Source organism: Rhinolophus sinicus, linkage group LG10 (genome assembly GCF_036562045.2).
Source record: "Rhinolophus sinicus isolate RSC01 linkage group LG10, ASM3656204v1, whole genome shotgun sequence".
NCBI lineage: Eukaryota > Metazoa > Chordata > Mammalia > Chiroptera > Rhinolophidae > Rhinolophus > Rhinolophus sinicus.
The window spans coordinates 86094725-86113856 of NC_133759.1; the positions used below are offsets into that span (position 1 = coordinate 86094725).

The following is a 19132-nucleotide window of genomic DNA, read 5'->3' on the forward strand; positions in this document are numbered from 1 at the left end:
GGTCTTGGGCAGGTCACTTTCCATCCCTAGGCCTGTTCCTTCAAGGCCTCCTTCACTCCTTTAGCACACCAGCTATATGACCCCACCTCAGAGCCTTTGTACTGCTGTACCCTCTGCCTAAAATGCTTTCTTGCTCAGAACAAAACTACATATAAAAAGCATTTATCCTTGGACCTACAAACACACTTCTAGAAACTTACTCTTAAGCTACACCTCCACAAATATAAAACCACATATTCACAAAGTTACTTGCTATATAATTCTATACATATTCTCTTAAATATCAAAAACTTAGAAACACCCTAAATACCCATCCCTAGGAGAATGGCTGAATAAATCATGGTCCATCGTTACAATGGTATTACACAAGGTGGGAACAGTTACGGCTATGCACACCGAGAGAGCAGAAAAAGAATCTAAAGGAGGGCAAACAATGAAACAGTTGCCCCAAAGGAATCAACACAAATGACATGATCATAGCTAGCCGACACCAATCGTAAGCCAATACATCCTGGTTGGGTTTTATTATTATTATTATTATTATTATTATTATTATTATTATTATTCGTCACTAACATTTACTGAAGGCTCATCATCATCATCAGTAACATTTCTGAAGTAACATTACCACTTGCCGAACACGATGATTTTGGTTTTCCTAGACTGTTGCATCTAAACAATCTCACAATAAGTCTAGTATATAGGTCCATTAGTAGTTCCATTTTATAGATGGAGAAACAGGCTGAGTAATTGGCCCAGATCACTCAAGTAGCAAAGGGAAGGAACAGAAATCTAACCTGGCTGGTCTGACTTCAATGCCTGACACATATGATGCTATATTGCCTGGCCCAGGAGATCAGTCATTTGCACTTGATCTCTACGGGATCTTTCAGCTCTAACATTTTATGATTTGCTTTAATGAGTCCATGATAAAGATTCGACTAGGCCTAGAAATCTCAAACTGTAGAGAGCAAAATAAAGAAGCTCAATAAAAATCTCTTTATATGACATGAAAGAATTCAGGCTCCTTAGGGTCTTTCCCCGTGTTGAACCCTTCAAGAAATGGAAATGTTTTTCTCCTCTGCCAGTCAATACCTAATATTTTCTCCTCAAATGAAGATAGACGGCACAGACAATATCAAGAAATTCCAGCAAGAATAAAAGAATAAATTGGCAATACAGTCAGCATGGTCTGTAAACACAATAAAACTCAAGACAGATTTGATAAATGCTGATTTCTGGAGGGGGGAAAATCCTATCTTTTAAAATACCTAAATTTAGTATAGATGAAATAAACTGCTTATAAACTATTGATATTATTCTTGGAAAAATATATTGGTGGTTAACTGAATATATTAAAGCTAAAAAAATTCTTATAAATACAAGATCTATTTCTTCTTTATACAAAATACTTGGTGATCATAGTCAAGTCAAAATACTCTCATTTGTTCTTTTAAATGGTGATGAGAGCTCTTTTTTTATGATGTCACTCATATGTAGGATATAAAATTGAAAGCAACAAACGAACAAGACAAACAAAAACTCACAGACACAGACAACAGTTGAGTGAAACGTTGCCATAGGTAAGTGGGGAGGAGGGGAAGTAGAAAAAGGTAAAGGGGTAAAAAACAGGGTGATGGAAGGAGATTTGACTTTGGGTGAACATACAATGCAATACACAGATGACGTATTATAGAATTGTATGTTAGCAAATGTTACCCCCCAGTAAATTCAATAAATAAAATAAATAAAAAGTAAAACTAGCTATCTATTTTATTTTTCATTTGTTTGTTTTTAAAGAAGAAATGCACCTAAGTCCATAAAGGATATAATATAAAAAGTTGGTAGAAAGACCTTAGCTTTCATAAATAATATAAAGTACACCGCACAGAAGAAGCATACTGACACTGTTGTGTTAATTTGAAATTTGTTTAAAAAAAAGAAAACAAAGTATGGTATAAACTGTTTTTCTTAGAGGCCCCAAGAAGGAAAAACAAAAATTTATTAGGTCCAGGAATCCAAGATGACTTGGTATAGCTATGATTACATGCAGAATTTGATAGTTAGAAATGACATCTGTTGAGGTCCAGCCTAAGGTCCTTTTAGCCCATCTGTAGGCACAAGTAGTAGTATCACCCCAAAACAGGAGAAGTCTCCACTGTGAATGAGTTTAATGAACCAGATAGATAATAGTATCACCAATGTCGGCCTGGAGCCCATTTTCAGTAAGATGAATTTTCTTGCTCACGAGGTCCACGTGGAAAACAGCATGCTCAGAAATGGGGGTCTTCTCAGTGTGCTCTTTCCCCAGGACGGGAACTCGCCGAGGCCCCAACAGTGGATCATCAAATCTCATCAGTTTCACTTTGGAAAGATCTATAGGCAAAAGAGATCATCAACAGGGACATTTCATTATAGTCACCGATTCAAACCCATGCCTGAGTCCGATAATTCACGTTTTAAACACACTGGTTGTTATAGCTAAAAAATATTTCCATCAGATTATTAAACAAGACCCAGTCTCAGAAAGCAAAGCTAAATCTAACAAATCTTCATCCTCTGCCAGCTTTTGCCCGGATCAAAGATTGTCAGAGATTCTGTATAGCACATGCCCTGGAATTACAAACCAAGGGGAAGGGCTGAGTGCAATTTTGAGCATTATTCTACATGGGCTCTCGAATCACTTTTTATATACTTCAATTAACCATTTCCCAGAATATCAAGAAGTCTAGAACTTGTTTCTCTTTCTTGTCTTGCTTCCTGGAATATGTTAAAACTAAGAGTTGTAGCTTTTATTGGGAGATACTTTTGGAAAAAAGAATTGCTATTCTAATAAATAGCATTAGCAGTTTCTTGTTCTGTTCAAAGGACGAAAGCGTCTGTATTAACAAGCTAATGAGAATGGGAAGGACACAGATTTCAGCACTTTAAGCTTTTGGACCAGCTCCAACCCTCCCTTGCTTGAGATTTTCCTGATCTGCTCTTGTGCAAGCTGATAAAATGGCTCCTGGCAAAGAAAGCTCTTGTCCCTTGAACAAATTTATGAGCCAACAATCCTGCCAACAACTGAGCCTGAAAGAAATTTATTTATTTCAGCAATTCTGCGACTTCCCAACATCACATGGTTTTATTTTATATGGTGGGAAAACACCATAATGACTGCAAATGCCGTCTCTGGGTTTATATCTCAATCTAAATGTAGCGTGGCTAGTTATGCTTAACCTGATTTACAGAAACGGAAGATATTTTCCGAATTACTTCCCACCCCTTTCTAAAGCAGATTTCTGGGTGGTCCATGAGTTACATTCCCTTATGTTGCTTTGAGAGTATGAAGCTTAGCAAGAGAGGGATAAGAGATAAAAGGAAACACTAAAGCAGCTGGTGGCTATGCCAGGAGTACAAGTTATCTAGGCATTCTATTCTCCTCAGGGAAACAAAGGCTGAAGGACTGCAAGTTTAGAGTAGGGATCCTGGGGCTTACAGAGCAATTACCTGCAACTACCATGAAGGCAAACCCTGCCTGAGAGTCTTTGGAGAGTCTTTGCAGAGGCTATATAATCTATTCCTAGATATAGCACAAGCCCTGAAAATTAAAACGGGAAAGGAGCAGATACAGCCTGTATGACAGCCACGGTCTTACTGTGGAGGAAGAACACAATTCATTTGAACAGCTATTACAATTCAACATGCAAGTCAGTGACACCAAATTATTTTGCTATGGAAGCAGTGACAAGTCCTGCCAGCAGATTTTATGCACAAGGCCTTTTACTACGAATCTGCCTCTCTCTCTCTCTCTCTCTCTCTCTCTCTCTCTCTCTCTCTCTCTCTCTCTCTCTCTAAAACAGACCTCCCTCGTCATTCCAAGCAATTCTGAATTGAACTATTTCAAAGAAGCCTTAATACACAATGAGGCTTCTAAGTGACAAAACACATTTGCTTTGATGTTTCCCCTGTAGTTCATTACCACCAATAATTCTTGGAGCTTTCTTAGTGGTTTTACTCTTTTCTTATCCCAGACCTCTCTTATCATTGAAAATGTTGAAATTTGAGTCTGCAGCTACAGAAGATTTAAGGCACTTAGGGAAGAGATGAGAGTGATTGAAAGTCCCTAGGGATTGAAAATGGGAAATGGAGCCTTTCACCTCCAAGTTATTAGTTCATATGTGGCATGGGTTGTGAATGATTTAAAGTCATTATCATCAAATAGTTGCTCAGTGGTCTTTGTGGAGTAAAATGATGGTTTTAGCTCAGTTCCTCCTGGACCTAGATTATAATCACCCTCAATACAACTGGCACTAATTGGATGACTTGCTGCTATTGCAACAGACAGACCGAGAAATATGTTATTGAATTTCACTCCTCTCCCATTTCACATACTCTGTCCCTCTGAGATATCAAAGTGTCCTGAGGGCTTTTGGAAAAGCCTCACAGTTACAGCTCTTCTGTAGATATTTGGAAGAATATCAATTTCAAACTCCCCTAACATTTCTATTTTCTAAAATTCACAGCAGCTACTAACACCAAACTTAAAGCACTTTATGATAATATTATTCACAGCTCGTATGACAAAGGATGTACAAATTATGCCAGAGGCTCAGTGAGAAAAGACAAGATATAGAAAACACATTTCAGGACAATCTGAAGAAACTAGTCAGTGCTGTGTCTCTGTAAATTTTCAAGGGAGGCAGGTTTAACACTGTACAGTACAATTTTCAATACAGAAATACATCTTCTCATGTGCTACAACCTCACAATAATCCTATCCAGTGGGTTCACACAAATACCGTTTTCTTTAAAAGCTACCATATTGTTTTTCATGGCTAAGAGTTCTTCCTATTACAAAAATCTCATGATTGGATATATGCGTTACAAAACAGCCAAATGAAGGCTTCCTGTACGTTCGTATTTCAAATTTTTCAAGTTCTGCTTTCTGTGGCCTATAAGTTCTAAGGATGGCACTGTCATTCCACAGTTCCTGGTTTACTGAGGGAACATGAGAAATGCCAGCAACAACATGGATGAATTGTGAAGACGTGTTGCTAAGTGAAATAAGCCAGACACAAAAGGACAAATGTTGTATAGTGCCACTTATCTACGGTTCCGAGAACAGTCAAATACATAAAGGCAGCCAGCAGAACAGTGGGTACTAGGGACTAGATGGAGGCAGCATTACGGGGAGTTAATATTTCATGGGTACAGGGTCAGCTGGGAATGATGGAAAAGTTCTACAGATGGGTAGTGTGACGGTGGCACAACAATGTGAATGTTCAATGTCACTGAACTGTACACTTAAAAGTACCAAAATGGTCAATTTTATGTTATGTATATTTTACCATAATTTTTTAAAAAGTCTACAGACAATAAAATCCCTAGCACTAATATACTGCTGACACACAGTGAAACGAGTATTAGTGTTTCCCTCCTGCTAGGACACCCTTTCTCCTTACCCTCACAGGCAGCATTTTCAAGACCCTACATCTAAACAATATCTTCTCCATAAATGCACCCTGATCATCACAGCTGGAAATAATCTCATTCTTTTCTGTGCTGTAAATACCGGGGATGCCAGAAAAATGTTTATACAAGTGGACACTTGGGTCGACATTGCTCAAGCAGTAGTTCGCCATAATCAGAAGTGTCTGGACGCTGATGGTAACCACTTTGAGCACCTCTTGTAATTGCAGAAGTCAAATGTGACTTGTATTCATCTTCTGTTATTGGTATATATTGAGTATTACAATTGTAATACAGTTTTCCTTTCCTAACATGTGTACACATTTTTTTTGGCACCCTCTGTATTATCTATACCGTTCTTACTGCACTCAGCAGTTTCTCCTTAGATTACGATTATGGACGTCAATAGCTTAGTCCCTATTCCTTCACTTGATGACAGGACTCTGTGGGTCCCCCAAGCCCCCAGTACACACGTGGAGTCCTACAAATACACTTATCTCTACATGCACTGCACATGACAGTCTCTCAAGAAACATCCACAGAAGGTAGATGAGTGACTTAAAGAGAACAAAAAAATCCAAGGTAGAATGAACTCCAAACGGCTACTTTAAGTCTCCTCTGCTCATGGAATATTGTTACCCTGAATATAGTTCCATAAACTAGGTCAGTCTGGGATTTGCAAATCCCTTCAGAAAAATTTTACACTAATGGAACGTGGCCCAATCAACTCTTGATTGCCATCAAGAAGAGGAGAGAGAACATAAAATAGAGAATCTCAATATTAATTCGTCATCATAATTGGAAAGAAAAATCAGACACACACTAACTTCACACTATGCTCAGCCCAAGACCTGGCTGGGAGATGAGAAAAAAAACTATAATGTTTTACATTAAATCTAATCATAGGAGATCTAGACTTAATAAGGAATTAAGATTATTTATGTATTTTTACCTGGAGGCACGATATTTATAAGAATATGAGCTTTGGAGTCAAACAGACTCAAGTTTGAACTCCAGCTCCGGGAATTCAACTGTGCAAGTTACACAGCCTTTCTGTCTTTCACTTCATCATCTGCAAAAAGGGGAATAATAATCATACCCTCTACATTACAGTGTTGCAAGAGTTGAATGACTAATACATGATACACACTTAGTAACCTTTACTCTGTTTCTCTTCCTTCCCCAGAAACAGACCCAGTGGGCTGGTTAGTTTGGAATAGCAACAGTGTGTGTTCCTTAATTCTGAAAACCTCTCAGAGAAATTGCTTGTTACAGCATGAAAGCTAGATGGAGTCTTGGAAAAATATCTAATCCATTGTCCTCATTTTACTAAAAGAGAGATCAGTTGAGAGTTTAAGTGACATGGCCAAGTCACCAAGCTACCTAGTCACTATGTCCCATAGAGAATAGAGGCTTTCTGATTCTGGGTCCAATATTCTTTGAACAACATTACACAGCGGTCCCTAAGCAGCTAGTTCCTCTTCTTTCTCGCCTCTGCTTAGAACTCATCAAATCCACATGCTACTGCCCAATGTGCATTTCAGGGAAACCATTTACCTTTGATTCCTCGGTCTATTTTCATTAAACGTCTGATTATAGCGTCACGGTTATCTCCTTGCCTAATTTCAATTTTGGTTGAGAAGTGGCCATTGGATGGCTGGGGATTCACTAGGGAAACTGACACACCAGGCTAGGAAAACAAAGAGAAAATCACTGTTATAGGGAATCAAACTTGAATACTGCTGAGGGAGGAGCAATCTCTGCTACATTTTCAATGTCCAATGAGAGACAGATTTAATTCTGGTATTCTAAAATCATGACAAAGGGATACTCAAATACAAAAGAAAATATGTACACAGCACATGCTTACAACCAAATGCCTAGATAAGAATGACTATGACCACATATATCACTACTGATGATGGATAATAACAATTATATTTTGTCTTCTATAAGTACCATCATTTATTGAATTACTGCTATGTACTTGGCCTTGTGCTAAGCACTTTATAGACGTTATTCCTGTATCCTGAAAAGTAGTTCTTTAAGATCCCTTTTCACAGAGGAGAAACTGAGAACCAGAAAGATGAACAAAGTAGGCCGAGGTCATATGCTCAATAAGAGGCAGAGCCAGGATTGAACCAGCTCTAGGCCATAATACCTCCCACATTATATAAACTGCATAGTCAAAGACCCCGTTTGTTATTTTAAATGGAAAAAAGTCAACTGAGTCTTGTGAGAGACTTAAATACATAACAGCTTAATGGAATGCTTTAAAGTGGCTTGAAATAAACATATTTGTATAGGGAACACTATTTCAAGTACCTATCCGCATGGCCCAAATGACTGCACCTTTAAAAGCCACCGTATCTTAATATAACAAGAGTATTCATTACACAATAAATTCAGGAAGTCTCCATGATCATGATTACCTCATTATTTGAAAATAGGATTTTTATGTTTGCTGGGTTTTCAATTAAACGTGGTAAAAGTAACAGGATCTATCTCAGTCCTCTGCTTATCTAGAAAGTCGGGCATATTATGGACTCTCACAACTGCAGTCCATTGGACTTTGCCAAATACTGCGACTCTGATTGGATTCTTTAAGAGTAAATACAGAGAATCTCCCAAAACTCCAAAACATACTTATCTTTACCAGTAATGGCCAAAAAATAAAGGAGAAAAAGGAAATTCCAGCATAACTTAAGATAATGCATCAATCTCATTTATGCCAGAAACCAAAAAATCTTGAATAACATTATCAAACCAAGACACATCTAAAGAATGAAAGCACCTTGTCACTGTTCACAAAGGTCTTACATTTCAATTTCCACTGTATTTTTAAATAAAAACCAGGTTTTGAAAACCATGTATATTTTTTTTAAACCCACAAATAACATCCGATGCCATAAAACCCACAAATAACATCCGATGCCATAAAATCCATAAATAACATCTGATGCCATCCACTATAGTAGACAAAGGAAAAGTGAGTATTACACCAACCAGTGAATTAAGAGACCTCAAATCCAGCCACATTTCTAACAAACTATGAGGCCTGGACCAAACCAATCAATCATTTAACTTCTCTGGATCTCTCTTCCTTCTATCTTTAAAATGATGGGTTTAGATGTAATGATCTCTAAGGTCTCTTCTAGCTCTAAAATGCAATGAAATTATTCAGTGAGATTTCTTTCAACTTACTTCTGTTCTAAAAACATTAAGTGGTTTTCCAGGACAGCATTCTTCCCTGATTTTATCTTCTGCTTCAGAGGCAAACTTGACTTCTATGTGTTCTAGCTAATAGAGGGAAAAATGGAAGTCATTAGTAACACTTAATATAATTGAAATTAATCATCACCTCATTTCACAAAAGGTTCTCCACTTAACATAAAATGGTCTGTGCAATTTTATTATTTTCCATATAAACATTAAATGAAATCTGGAATCAATTATTAAACACTGATCTTGGATGTCTCATAGTATGGTTATTTATATAGTCATGTTTACCATTTTATATAATGGAATCTGGCATCTATCTAACTGCTGTATAAGAGAAAAAGAAAAATCAGAATAAAAGGTATCCACTTAAATAAATAAAGTTCAGAAATTTAGCATTTGAGAATAAAAGGCTCCCACCTAAATAAAAAACTCGGAAATATAACATATTGCATATACCTGAACATAAGATGATCTTAAATATGTGTCTCCATTGTTCCAAAGAACCAAGAAATTTTTTGACCTCCAGAAATATACATGAATATTTAGAAATATCTTTAAAATAGATGTCTGCTAATATTTATTAATGTAATTATTAACTCATTTATAATTACATGATATAAAATGCTTATTTAGAAATAAATATCTTCCCTTCTAATATTTCATGAAATAATTTTATTCAAACTCTAAACCTGCATATTTTTTACTTCAGTGTCTTCATTACCACTAAAACCACTTTGAGTCTTCTGACAATTTTTCTAGAGCAAATTATCTTTCCTTTTGCCTAAGTTGTCTGAGAGACAGCATTTTTAGGATCTATGTATGAAGTACGACTGGCACAGGAACAGGGAGAATATGTGAAAGCTATTGGTAATGTTCTAGTTCTTGAGTTGGGTAGTAGATTCGTGAATGTTCATTACATTATTAATAATAAAAAAAGGGGAGGCCATGCACGAAGCCAGGTTTTTAATTAATCCAATGCTGTGAGTCTAAGGTCTAAGGGGGGTAGGGGGGAGAAGCAATTCAGAGTACCTCATAATAAGAGATTTTTAAAGTATTCAAATATAAGGTCATCTCATTTTTTTTTAAAGATAATTTTGGGGGGGAAATCTAGACACATACCGCTAGTATTTTCTGTATAGAATAACTGATAAGTAAAATAAGACAACAGATCACTTTTTCTTTCTGCAACTTCTATATCCACCCATTCTCCTTCCCTCCAAAAATTTTTTGACTGATACATTTGGCAAAGTTGCAAAACACAGAAGATGAAGTTTATAAGAAGGTATATTATAAAACAAAAGAACTGGATTATGTTTACTATAGCTAACTAGTTCTTACAATCCCTAGCCCCTCTTACCTCAAGGGAATTGGTCAGGTAGACTATATTCTCCATGAGCACCGCCTGTTCATCAAATTCTAATTGCAAATCCAGAACACGAGGTCCCACCTTCTCCAGATTTTCCTAACAGCCAAAATGGTTTTGAAAAACAAAATCACACTGAGAATACGTTGAAAAGAATATGTTTCCTCCTAAACAGTCATTCTTCTCTCAGTTAATAAAATCTTCAAGTTTGAACAGTTTTAAAGGAAAGGCCTTGGTCTCATGGTTTCCCTTATCTGTCTTTGCTTGTTAATGAAATTACTAGCTCAGTAAATATCATTTAGAGTATGATCAAGATTAAGGCAGCAATGAAAAGATCGGAAGGACAAGGTTTTCAGATTCATAAAATAAACATGATTTTATCACTGTTTATTTAGACTAGCTTAACAGGCAAACCCAAAGAATTTGCTTTGACAAGGAATCAAACAAATGTATGAAAATATCTATTCAGGTAACCAAAACAAAAGTGTTTTTTCCCAAGATATCAAATCTTTAAAGCTATTTCAGAGAACAGTGAATTAATAATAATAACCAAACAAAAAATTCTCAAACCTATTCCTGCAAATGTTAAAATAAAAACAGAAAAGTCATACTATATGGATACTCAGATGATCCTGGCACATAAAAGTTTTATAAAACAGTGGCATAGAAAAAGTATTTTTAATTTTGTTGAACATGAAATAAAATATTTGCCACTCAAAATGGAACCTTCGAGTTCCAAGTTCACATGTACAAATATAGCTAACTGCCTAGAACATGTTGAACTTACATGAAAGTAACCTAACATGATTTCATTTACCATCCAAGTTCTATTTCTTTTCCCATGAAAAACGTGCTAAAAAGCCATTTTCTTATTCCCAGGTTTATTAAACATTTTTCAAAGTTTCAAACCATTAGCAAATATGCCCAGAAAATCACCAATATTACTGAAAAAAATATATTACAACTCAAATAGTCTAACACTGGTTTTTCAAAAAGCCAACTCTAGAATCTAGTATCATAAAACTTTTCAAATCAGTTTCTCTGGATTCTTTTAATGTATGCCATCAAAATTCAATGTCTTTGCAACCAATAATGGGATATTTTGTTGAATCCATATGTTGACAATGGATCTGGCATTCTGACCAATGGCATTCACTAAGTACAGAACCAATGAATTAGGGGCATACCAGCAAACATATTATAACTTGATTGGTACAGGTCAACCCACGATTTTAAATTATTTCTGAAACTTCAAATACCATAAGGCTCAATGCTTGACTCCGGTCTAAGAGAATTAAAAGGCTTTCCTAAGAATACAATCTATTCCAATAGAGGACAAGCTAAGAATTTGTCCATCAGGCAAGCATCTATAGCCTAGCAGATTTGAGAATTAATCCAAAGTATGAGAATAACCATTGTGTGCCTAGCAAGCTGGAAGACACTGATTTACATTTAAAAAAAAAAAAACAACATTTACTGAGCCTGCTCTTGACAGGTAGTATTTGTGTAAACTATATTATTTACTCCTCACAGCACTCTTAAAAGGTAGGTTCTATTAATTTCCTCATTTTATAGATGAAAAACCTTACTGCCCAAAGAATTTATTTGTCTAAGGCCTCAAACTAAGTAGTAACAGGCAAAGAGGATTTAGGCCCAGATTTGCTTGACCCCAGAGCCTGAGATCTTAAGCAACATACAGGCTTCTTTCTCTTTCCTTGTCAAGAAAACCCATAGATTATGTATATAATAGTTATGCATATGAAGACAATTAAGAGTCTAACCCAATGATTCTTCATCGGGGAGGTGCAGGAGGGAAGGGTGATGATTTTGCCCCAGGAGACATTTAGCAACGTCGGAAGACATTTTTGGTTGTCACAACTTGAAGGGGGTGAGGGGGAAGGTCTAGTGGCATCTAGTGAGTAGAAACCAAGGATATTGCTAAACATCCTACAATGCACAGGACAGCCTCCCACAACAAAAAACAATCTGGCCCAAAATATCAAGAGCTATTGTCTATAAACAATGTTTATCCTGTTAAGCTAAACCTATACAAATGTAGACTCTTGGTTCCAGTAACAGGATCGAGTAAACACACCCTGATGTAAGCCAAAAGAATATGCTTCTTCCCCACAATGAAAAGAAGAAAAGGTAGAACGTGAAGAGAATCATTTTGTACAGCAATTCTAAACCAGTTTTTCATCCACAATACATATTTTCACACACTCAGCAATTCCACAGGTGCACCCCAAATCTGATCTCTCATTTCCTACAACCATTGATCGAAAAGAGCTGTTTCACTTAGCAGATTTCTTGGGGAAGACTGTGCCCAAAGCTTTTCCCCTTCCTTCTACTGTCCTATCTAACCGTTACTCACATGGTCACAGCTGCTCAAGGTCCACAGCTTACCTTAATCATGGCGACAAACGGCATCACTTTCTTCATATATTTCTTCAATTCTGGCAAACTGCCCAGTTCACTAGCAATGACTTTGTTATCAGGCAATTTTCCACTGTTCTTCTAAAAAAGAGAGAGAGAGAGAGAGTGGGGTAGCAATGCGGAGAAAAATATTTTAAAGACGTTGCAGGACAGATGTGCTTGTAGGAAGTTGGCCAGCCACAGCATGGAGGTCTGGTCTGCGCCAGGCTGCTGGAGAACAACAGGCAAGTGCAGCCCCCGGCATCATGAGGAAGTGACAAGGGGAATGACTAATCCAGAAGGGTGTCTCCTAATCTCTCTAAGTTCAGAGAATACATGATTTGGGGGACAGAGGAGAAAAGCAAGTGTGTCATGCTGAACACCAACTTTTTCCCTGCATCCATGGCACCTCTGGGATTGCAATATTAGATCTTATCTGGTGAGAAAACGAAATGGTCTTATAAAGATCTTGTTTGTCTTCAAACTTCTAGAAGCATTTTATTGGTTTATCGAAATGGAAAACTACACAACTATCAAACAAGATTTATAGAATGTCTGCTTTGGAACATTCTTTGTTATAAACTGTTACCACAAACGTGCAAAAAAGAAATCTCTAGTTATCAACCTGTGAAAAATACGAGTTGTATCACTGCCATCTACTCAAAAACAAATGCCCACACCATCTATCACTCATATGCGTTAAGTCCCAAATGTGCTTTCTGAATATAAATTCATTTCTGCAAACATCTAATGTCCACTTTAATAGAGTGAGAAATAAAGCAAACGACCTTTACAGAGTTTGGGGTGACTTACTTTCTCCTTATTATAGAAACATAGCATCAAAGCCAAAGGTTGGGAATGAGTCTAAATAAAAGCAATATATGGTAAGATTTCCAATAATCCATTTACTTTTATTTCTAACCTTTAATAAGGTACATGGGGAAAAAAAATTTTTCTCTACTGCCAATGTGTTGCTTTGAAATGCAAATGAAAGCGAAAAGAAGAGGGTAGGAAACACTGCTTTCTCCTTATGTCACAAAGAAGGTGCCCATGTTCAACATAATACTCTTCTTGATCACAAACTTTCTTTTAGTTCTTTTGGATGAAAACAAAAGTTTTAAAGGAAGCTAATCATGCCCAATAATGCCAAAAGAGATGATGTTTTGAAACTATATAATAACTAGTCAAGGAACACTCAGTGAAAATATAACCTCTAAAAAGAACAGTGGTGATGCATTTATGTTTTAATACCTGGGACATCACATACTATACCTGGTTCCTTTACTGCTTCCTTGAAAATGCTAGTATGAAATGCAGTTTCATTTTTCTACCCACCAAAAGAGCTTGCACTCTTTTACCTACCGTAAATTAAAATCTGCAAGCAGTTTCTAAAGGCTACCTTCTTTTTCTATTACACACAGAAGAGGAAGTAGTTCTCCACAAAAATAGGTCCATAAGGATAAAAAAATGCTTGTTCTTCTCTCTTGGTCAAATTTTGCCAATGTAAAAGTTTTTCTGAGTATTTCTTAATTAACTATGAAAATTATTGAGGCAAAATTCTAACACAAGTCTCTAAAATCAAAGCTAAAGATTTTTCCTTTATGTTATCACTTTTTAGGCTTTGGCCATAATCTCTCTTTTGTCTCTTTCTCTTTCTTAAGTGCATCTTAATGGTTTGTGTCTACCAACAATTGTTCTTAATAACCTGAGCAAAAATTCTACAACATATACTTTGTTTCCATATTTTCAATATGAAAGGAAAAAGGTAGGTGAATTATGAATTTTTCTCTTTAGGAAAACCTAGAACTAAGTTTAAATATTGAGTTTCCTTTAAATAGAACTATCGTATTTAATAGCTATTTACCTGACAGAGCCAAAAACAACATCAGCCTCTCCATTTCTACAGGTAATTATTCACCTAAACATTTTCTTTAAATTACTCAAGAGCCAAGTTCCAATTTTTTTCAAACATAATAAGGTTAAGGCTGCATGAATCTGTGTTCGGGTCAAAACAAATCCAAACGGCAAACTCAGTCCTTTTGCTTCATAATTTTAACCACATGTATGAAAAAGTCCCATACCCTTTAATTACATACACCCAGATTCAGTGTATTTTTGTATGAGTTTCAAAAGTGATGAAAAAGCAGCAGTTTTTCCCTTGGCACCCATGTACGAGCCATTAAGGATAACAAAAAACGCTCCAGGCCTAGACATAATGAAACAATGCTGCTGGTCTGTGCCACCACCCTAAAAACATCACCAACACCCTAAAGACAGAAATGCCATAGGCAGGACACAACAATATTTAGAGAAAAGTTTGCTGAGGGCATCACCTCGAAGTGATTACGGAGAACTGACAGGGTGGTATGTTGCCAAGATGGGTAGTTCTTTGCCACATAGATAGTGCAGTGCGAAGGCTTCTGAGGTGGCTGCCTGTCAGTCTTCTACAGGGGAGAAGAAAAGGAAAGCACGTCATCACTTTCACTAAACCAAAAATGAAAAGAACCCTTCCCCGGTATATACCACTACCGTCTTCAATATTAAAAAATATACATAGTACAGAACTACATTAGCAAGGAAGATAGCCCTACACATTTTAATGAAAATTGTCTTATTTTTCATTACAGTTAAATGTTATTTGACCAATAACTTTTCAGGAATGACCTTTTTTAAAAAAAAAAAAAATGACTTCACCTTCCCTTTAGCCGGCATCATATAGCTCTTCAGTCGCAGCCTGAGATCATGTGCTACTTCCATGAGATACTGTGAGGAACGTATCAAGGCTTCATCCACATGACCCGCGACAGGCCATGAGGCAGTCATAATTGAGCCAGGCTTTTAAATGAAAAAAACCAAAGTTCCAGGAGATTAGACAACACAACTATTTTATGATTCTTGATTACAATTTCATAGCAAGGCTACCATCTGTAACTGTGCTCATGGTTCAAACCCTGACTCCACAGAGCACACTTCCACAGCCCCTGATCTAATGTTCCCCAGAATTCAAGCTGTGAAGTCTGACTCTACATTCTTAATTAGCATTCAATTGTACAAGCACATTAATACCCACACACATATGCTCACTTTCAAAGAAAATTATGTAATGCTAATTTGCCTAAACTTAATCATTGTTATATAAATTATGAACGCTCTCAGTTTTTATCCTATTAATAGATCCAGTATTTAAAATATGGCTATTCGGGATATACATCATGAGCGCATTTTTGTATTGTTCATGCACTGCGAAATACAAGAGTCTGGCTAATAAGGTTGGAAAGGACTTCTTAAACCAGTCAATCTGTTTATCTGCAAGCCAGGGAGAAATAATTGAATTTATCCTCACAGTAAGAATGCTAATATAATATCCTTGAATGTGCAGCCCTATATATGCCAGGAATTTTATATAAAAAAAGAATATTTATGCAAATATATACTTCTATCTTTGTTTATAAGCAGTTCATAACACTGTATTTCTCAATATTTTCGCCTTTAACACGTGGAAAAACAGTATTAGTTATGCATGTATTTAAATGTATATCTGAATACATTTAAATGTATTATAACACTTCCTAACAGGAACTAGGTGATAAACCACAAGCACAGTCACGTGTTTTTCAAATATATACACTGTGTGTATATAAAGGCACATACATGATGTATCTGTTTCTAAACAGGAAGTAGCTTCAGTTTAACCTGTAAGTAATTTAACCTGTAAATAATTATTCTTTACCATAATTATGATGATGAGTCCAGCATTATTCTTGAACTACTCACTTTCGGTCTTTTTTCTCTGAAGTAACAACATTACCACAACATTTATTTAATACGACCAAAATCAAAACCACCCACCACATCTTAAATACAGAATGATACCTTTCCCAGCAGCGTCCAGATGTGCTCACACAAATGTGGACAGAATGGAGCCAAGAGAAGTGTCTGAACCTCAATGAACCGGAACACAAGGTCTCTGTGCATCCCTTCTATGGCCAACTCACGGTACTTATCTTTTGCAGCCTATAAAATTTGAAATTATTTACCATTTCTACCCCATACTTCAAAATAAAATTAAAAGGAAAAAAAATTCAGTATCTCTGTTTTAATGCATTTTTAAGTTTTCAGTCTTTTAAAAGTCCATAATGAATTTTTATAAAGGTTTTACTTTTAACGAGGTACACGGTTTACAAGTAAATGTATACTAATTCTTGTCCACAGGATACTTCAGTATCATGAGTCTCAAGAAAAACATTTTTAAACACATCATGTCACAGACATAAAAGTTGAACAATTTAAACTGTATACTAAGGGCATAATGCTTTGAGCAGCATATAGGAAAGATATTAAGTTCAAAAAAGGCTGTAAATACAACACACTGCTATGCTCAGCACTTAACTTTATTTAACTACATCTATGAAAACCAAGTTACATAAATCCCAATGTGTTATTTTACAAAACTGATTGAGTAAAGCTACGTTTTCACTTTAAGCACATGAACTGCCAAACTTGAGGAAATACTGACACCATGTGGAAAACCTCAGAAAAGGTTTGTTTTCCAACTATTAACAATTAGTTACAATTATGCCTTTATTTTTTTATCAACTTAAAAACGTTTTCCTGGAAAGTATGACTGATTTTAGATTAATCTCTTTATTAAAGCTCACAGCTCAACTAGGAACAATTACTTATATTAAATTAACAGAATAGGAAAAGTACCAAAGGCAACTTTACAATCACAATTTATTGAAGAATTTAAAACTTTCTTTGCAAGAGTTTCAGTCTCCACTTTCCATGAGTTATTACGGTATTACAGGAGGGAAAAGGGGCAAAAACACATCACAGTCACACTGACATTTTATAGCTACTGAAAGAATTAACAGCCTACCTGAAACTCAAAAAACCCTGTTTTCAAAGCTTCTTTAAACATCATCTTTTCATAGTTTTGATCCGTTTTTATAATTCCTGCATTCATTTCACTATTGAATAGGAAAAAAAGGTTACTAAGTTTAAAGGCAAGTACAGATAGGTATGAAAACCTGCTGCATTTACTAATAAACAGCAGAATGAGAACAATGCCTGAAACATTCAAGACTGCTCCACCACGAAACCACCTTTGTGTTCCTTAAACCTGCCGATTGTAGCCCCCCCACCGTCTACCCACTTTGAAGTATATATTGTCACCCGACACTGGTTCCAACTCCTATTTATGACAACACTGCTAACCGTGTGCTTATTCAAAAATTCCTTGATAGAAACTGTTAGGAAGCCCAAACTACAATGTGAAAACAGTTTACCTAAAGTTGTAGTCAGGTTTAATTGGGGCATTTTAAACAACTGATATTAGATATTTAAGAAAAATTTTCTCATGCTGCCTCAGGCCCTTCATAATATGGGCTAATACGGCCTCAAGTTGTTTCATCTCCTATGTCTGCCCTCCACATACTGCACTTAAAATAAATACCATACTCTTTGCGTGGCTTTTGCCTCTCCCTGCAAAAATCCTGTTTATTTTCCAAGACACCCAGAACTCACACACCACCTGAATTCCCTCACTTACAATTGGTGGGATAAGTGTTTTTCTGTCCTGCTAGACAACAAGAATCAAGTCCTATCTATCTTTGAAAGACCAGTGCGTAGGATGGTTCCTGATACATAGAGGTTGATACATTGTCTTTTGAAGGAGAAAAAATGATAATTCTCCATTTCTTTTAATCTGCTATTCCTTGAACCATTCACCCTATTTTAATGCAAGACAGTATGGGAAAATGGTTATGAGTGGGCTTTGGAGAAAGACAGGAGCAAATTCAAATCCCAAGTTTGGAATTACTAGCTTTGAGGCATTTAATGAACACTTAATTTTTCCAAGCCTCAATCCCTTTATAAAATAGAGCCAAAAATATCTTTATCATAAGGTTACTATGAGGCAAAAGTAAGATAATAGATTCAAAATACTTAGCATAGTACCCGGCACAAGAAAGCTTTCAATAACTAGTAGCTACTATTATCATCTAATTTATTTTAGGGGGAAAAAGAAAACTTAAACACGCATCTGGACTAAGCAACTCTAAAGTACAAAGTGGGTAGGGTCCACAGATTACCTGGCAAAAACTCTATCATTGAAGGTGGTAGCAGGCCCACTTCTTAGGCTGTCCCAGTTGGCAACCATTTCTTTCACCCACTCCACCCAGGTGTACAGACGGAGAATACCAGCGTCTGCCATGGCTTCCACAAAGTTAGCATCTTCAACAGTGTCTCCAGCATCAGCCAGAGCCAAGCGCATTCCTGGAGGAAGGAAAAAAAAAAAAAAAACAATCAGTGATTGAAAAACGTGGTTACTGAATATCAACTATGAGTCCAACGGGTTCAATGCCAAGCCTACATATATTTTAAGACACAACAAATGCTTTAAACGACTGCCATTAATCAACAGCAAAAATAAAAATCACCAAAAGTAGAATCCCTAACGATGCTGTTAAAATATTTGAACCATCTGTATTGATTTGCATACACTTAGCATCAATATGTGTTTCTTCTCAGGCATGTTGAGTTAATGAGATAAAGTGATCTTTAATGAGGCAAAGGAAAAAAACGATAAACTGGGGATAGCTATCCCTAAAACATCTCAGCCTCAGTTAGAGGTAGCAAAATACTCTATTTTAATGCATGAGAACACACATTGGTGCC

General features: G+C 36.3%; 1 protein-coding gene across 1 annotated transcript in view; it reads right to left on the minus strand.

Annotated features, from left to right (window-relative positions):
- Positions 1–1984: 1984 nt before the first annotated feature.
- Positions 1985–19132, minus strand: part of LARS1 (leucyl-tRNA synthetase 1) — a 52417-nt gene continuing 35269 nt past the window's right edge. The window contains exons 23-32 of the mRNA XM_019739116.2: positions 18547–18730; positions 17334–17424; positions 16328–16468; positions 15149–15289; positions 14788–14898; positions 12446–12556; positions 10034–10138; positions 8659–8754; positions 7012–7144; positions 1985–2376 (exon numbers count right to left, since the gene is read on the minus strand). Coding sequence (XP_019594675.2) covers positions 2171–2376; positions 7012–7144; positions 8659–8754; positions 10034–10138; positions 12446–12556; positions 14788–14898; positions 15149–15289; positions 16328–16468; positions 17334–17424; positions 18547–18730 — 1319 coding nt within the window. The 3' untranslated portion in view covers positions 1985–2170. The remainder of the gene's footprint in view (positions 2377–7011; positions 7145–8658; positions 8755–10033; positions 10139–12445; positions 12557–14787; positions 14899–15148; positions 15290–16327; positions 16469–17333; positions 17425–18546; positions 18731–19132) is intronic.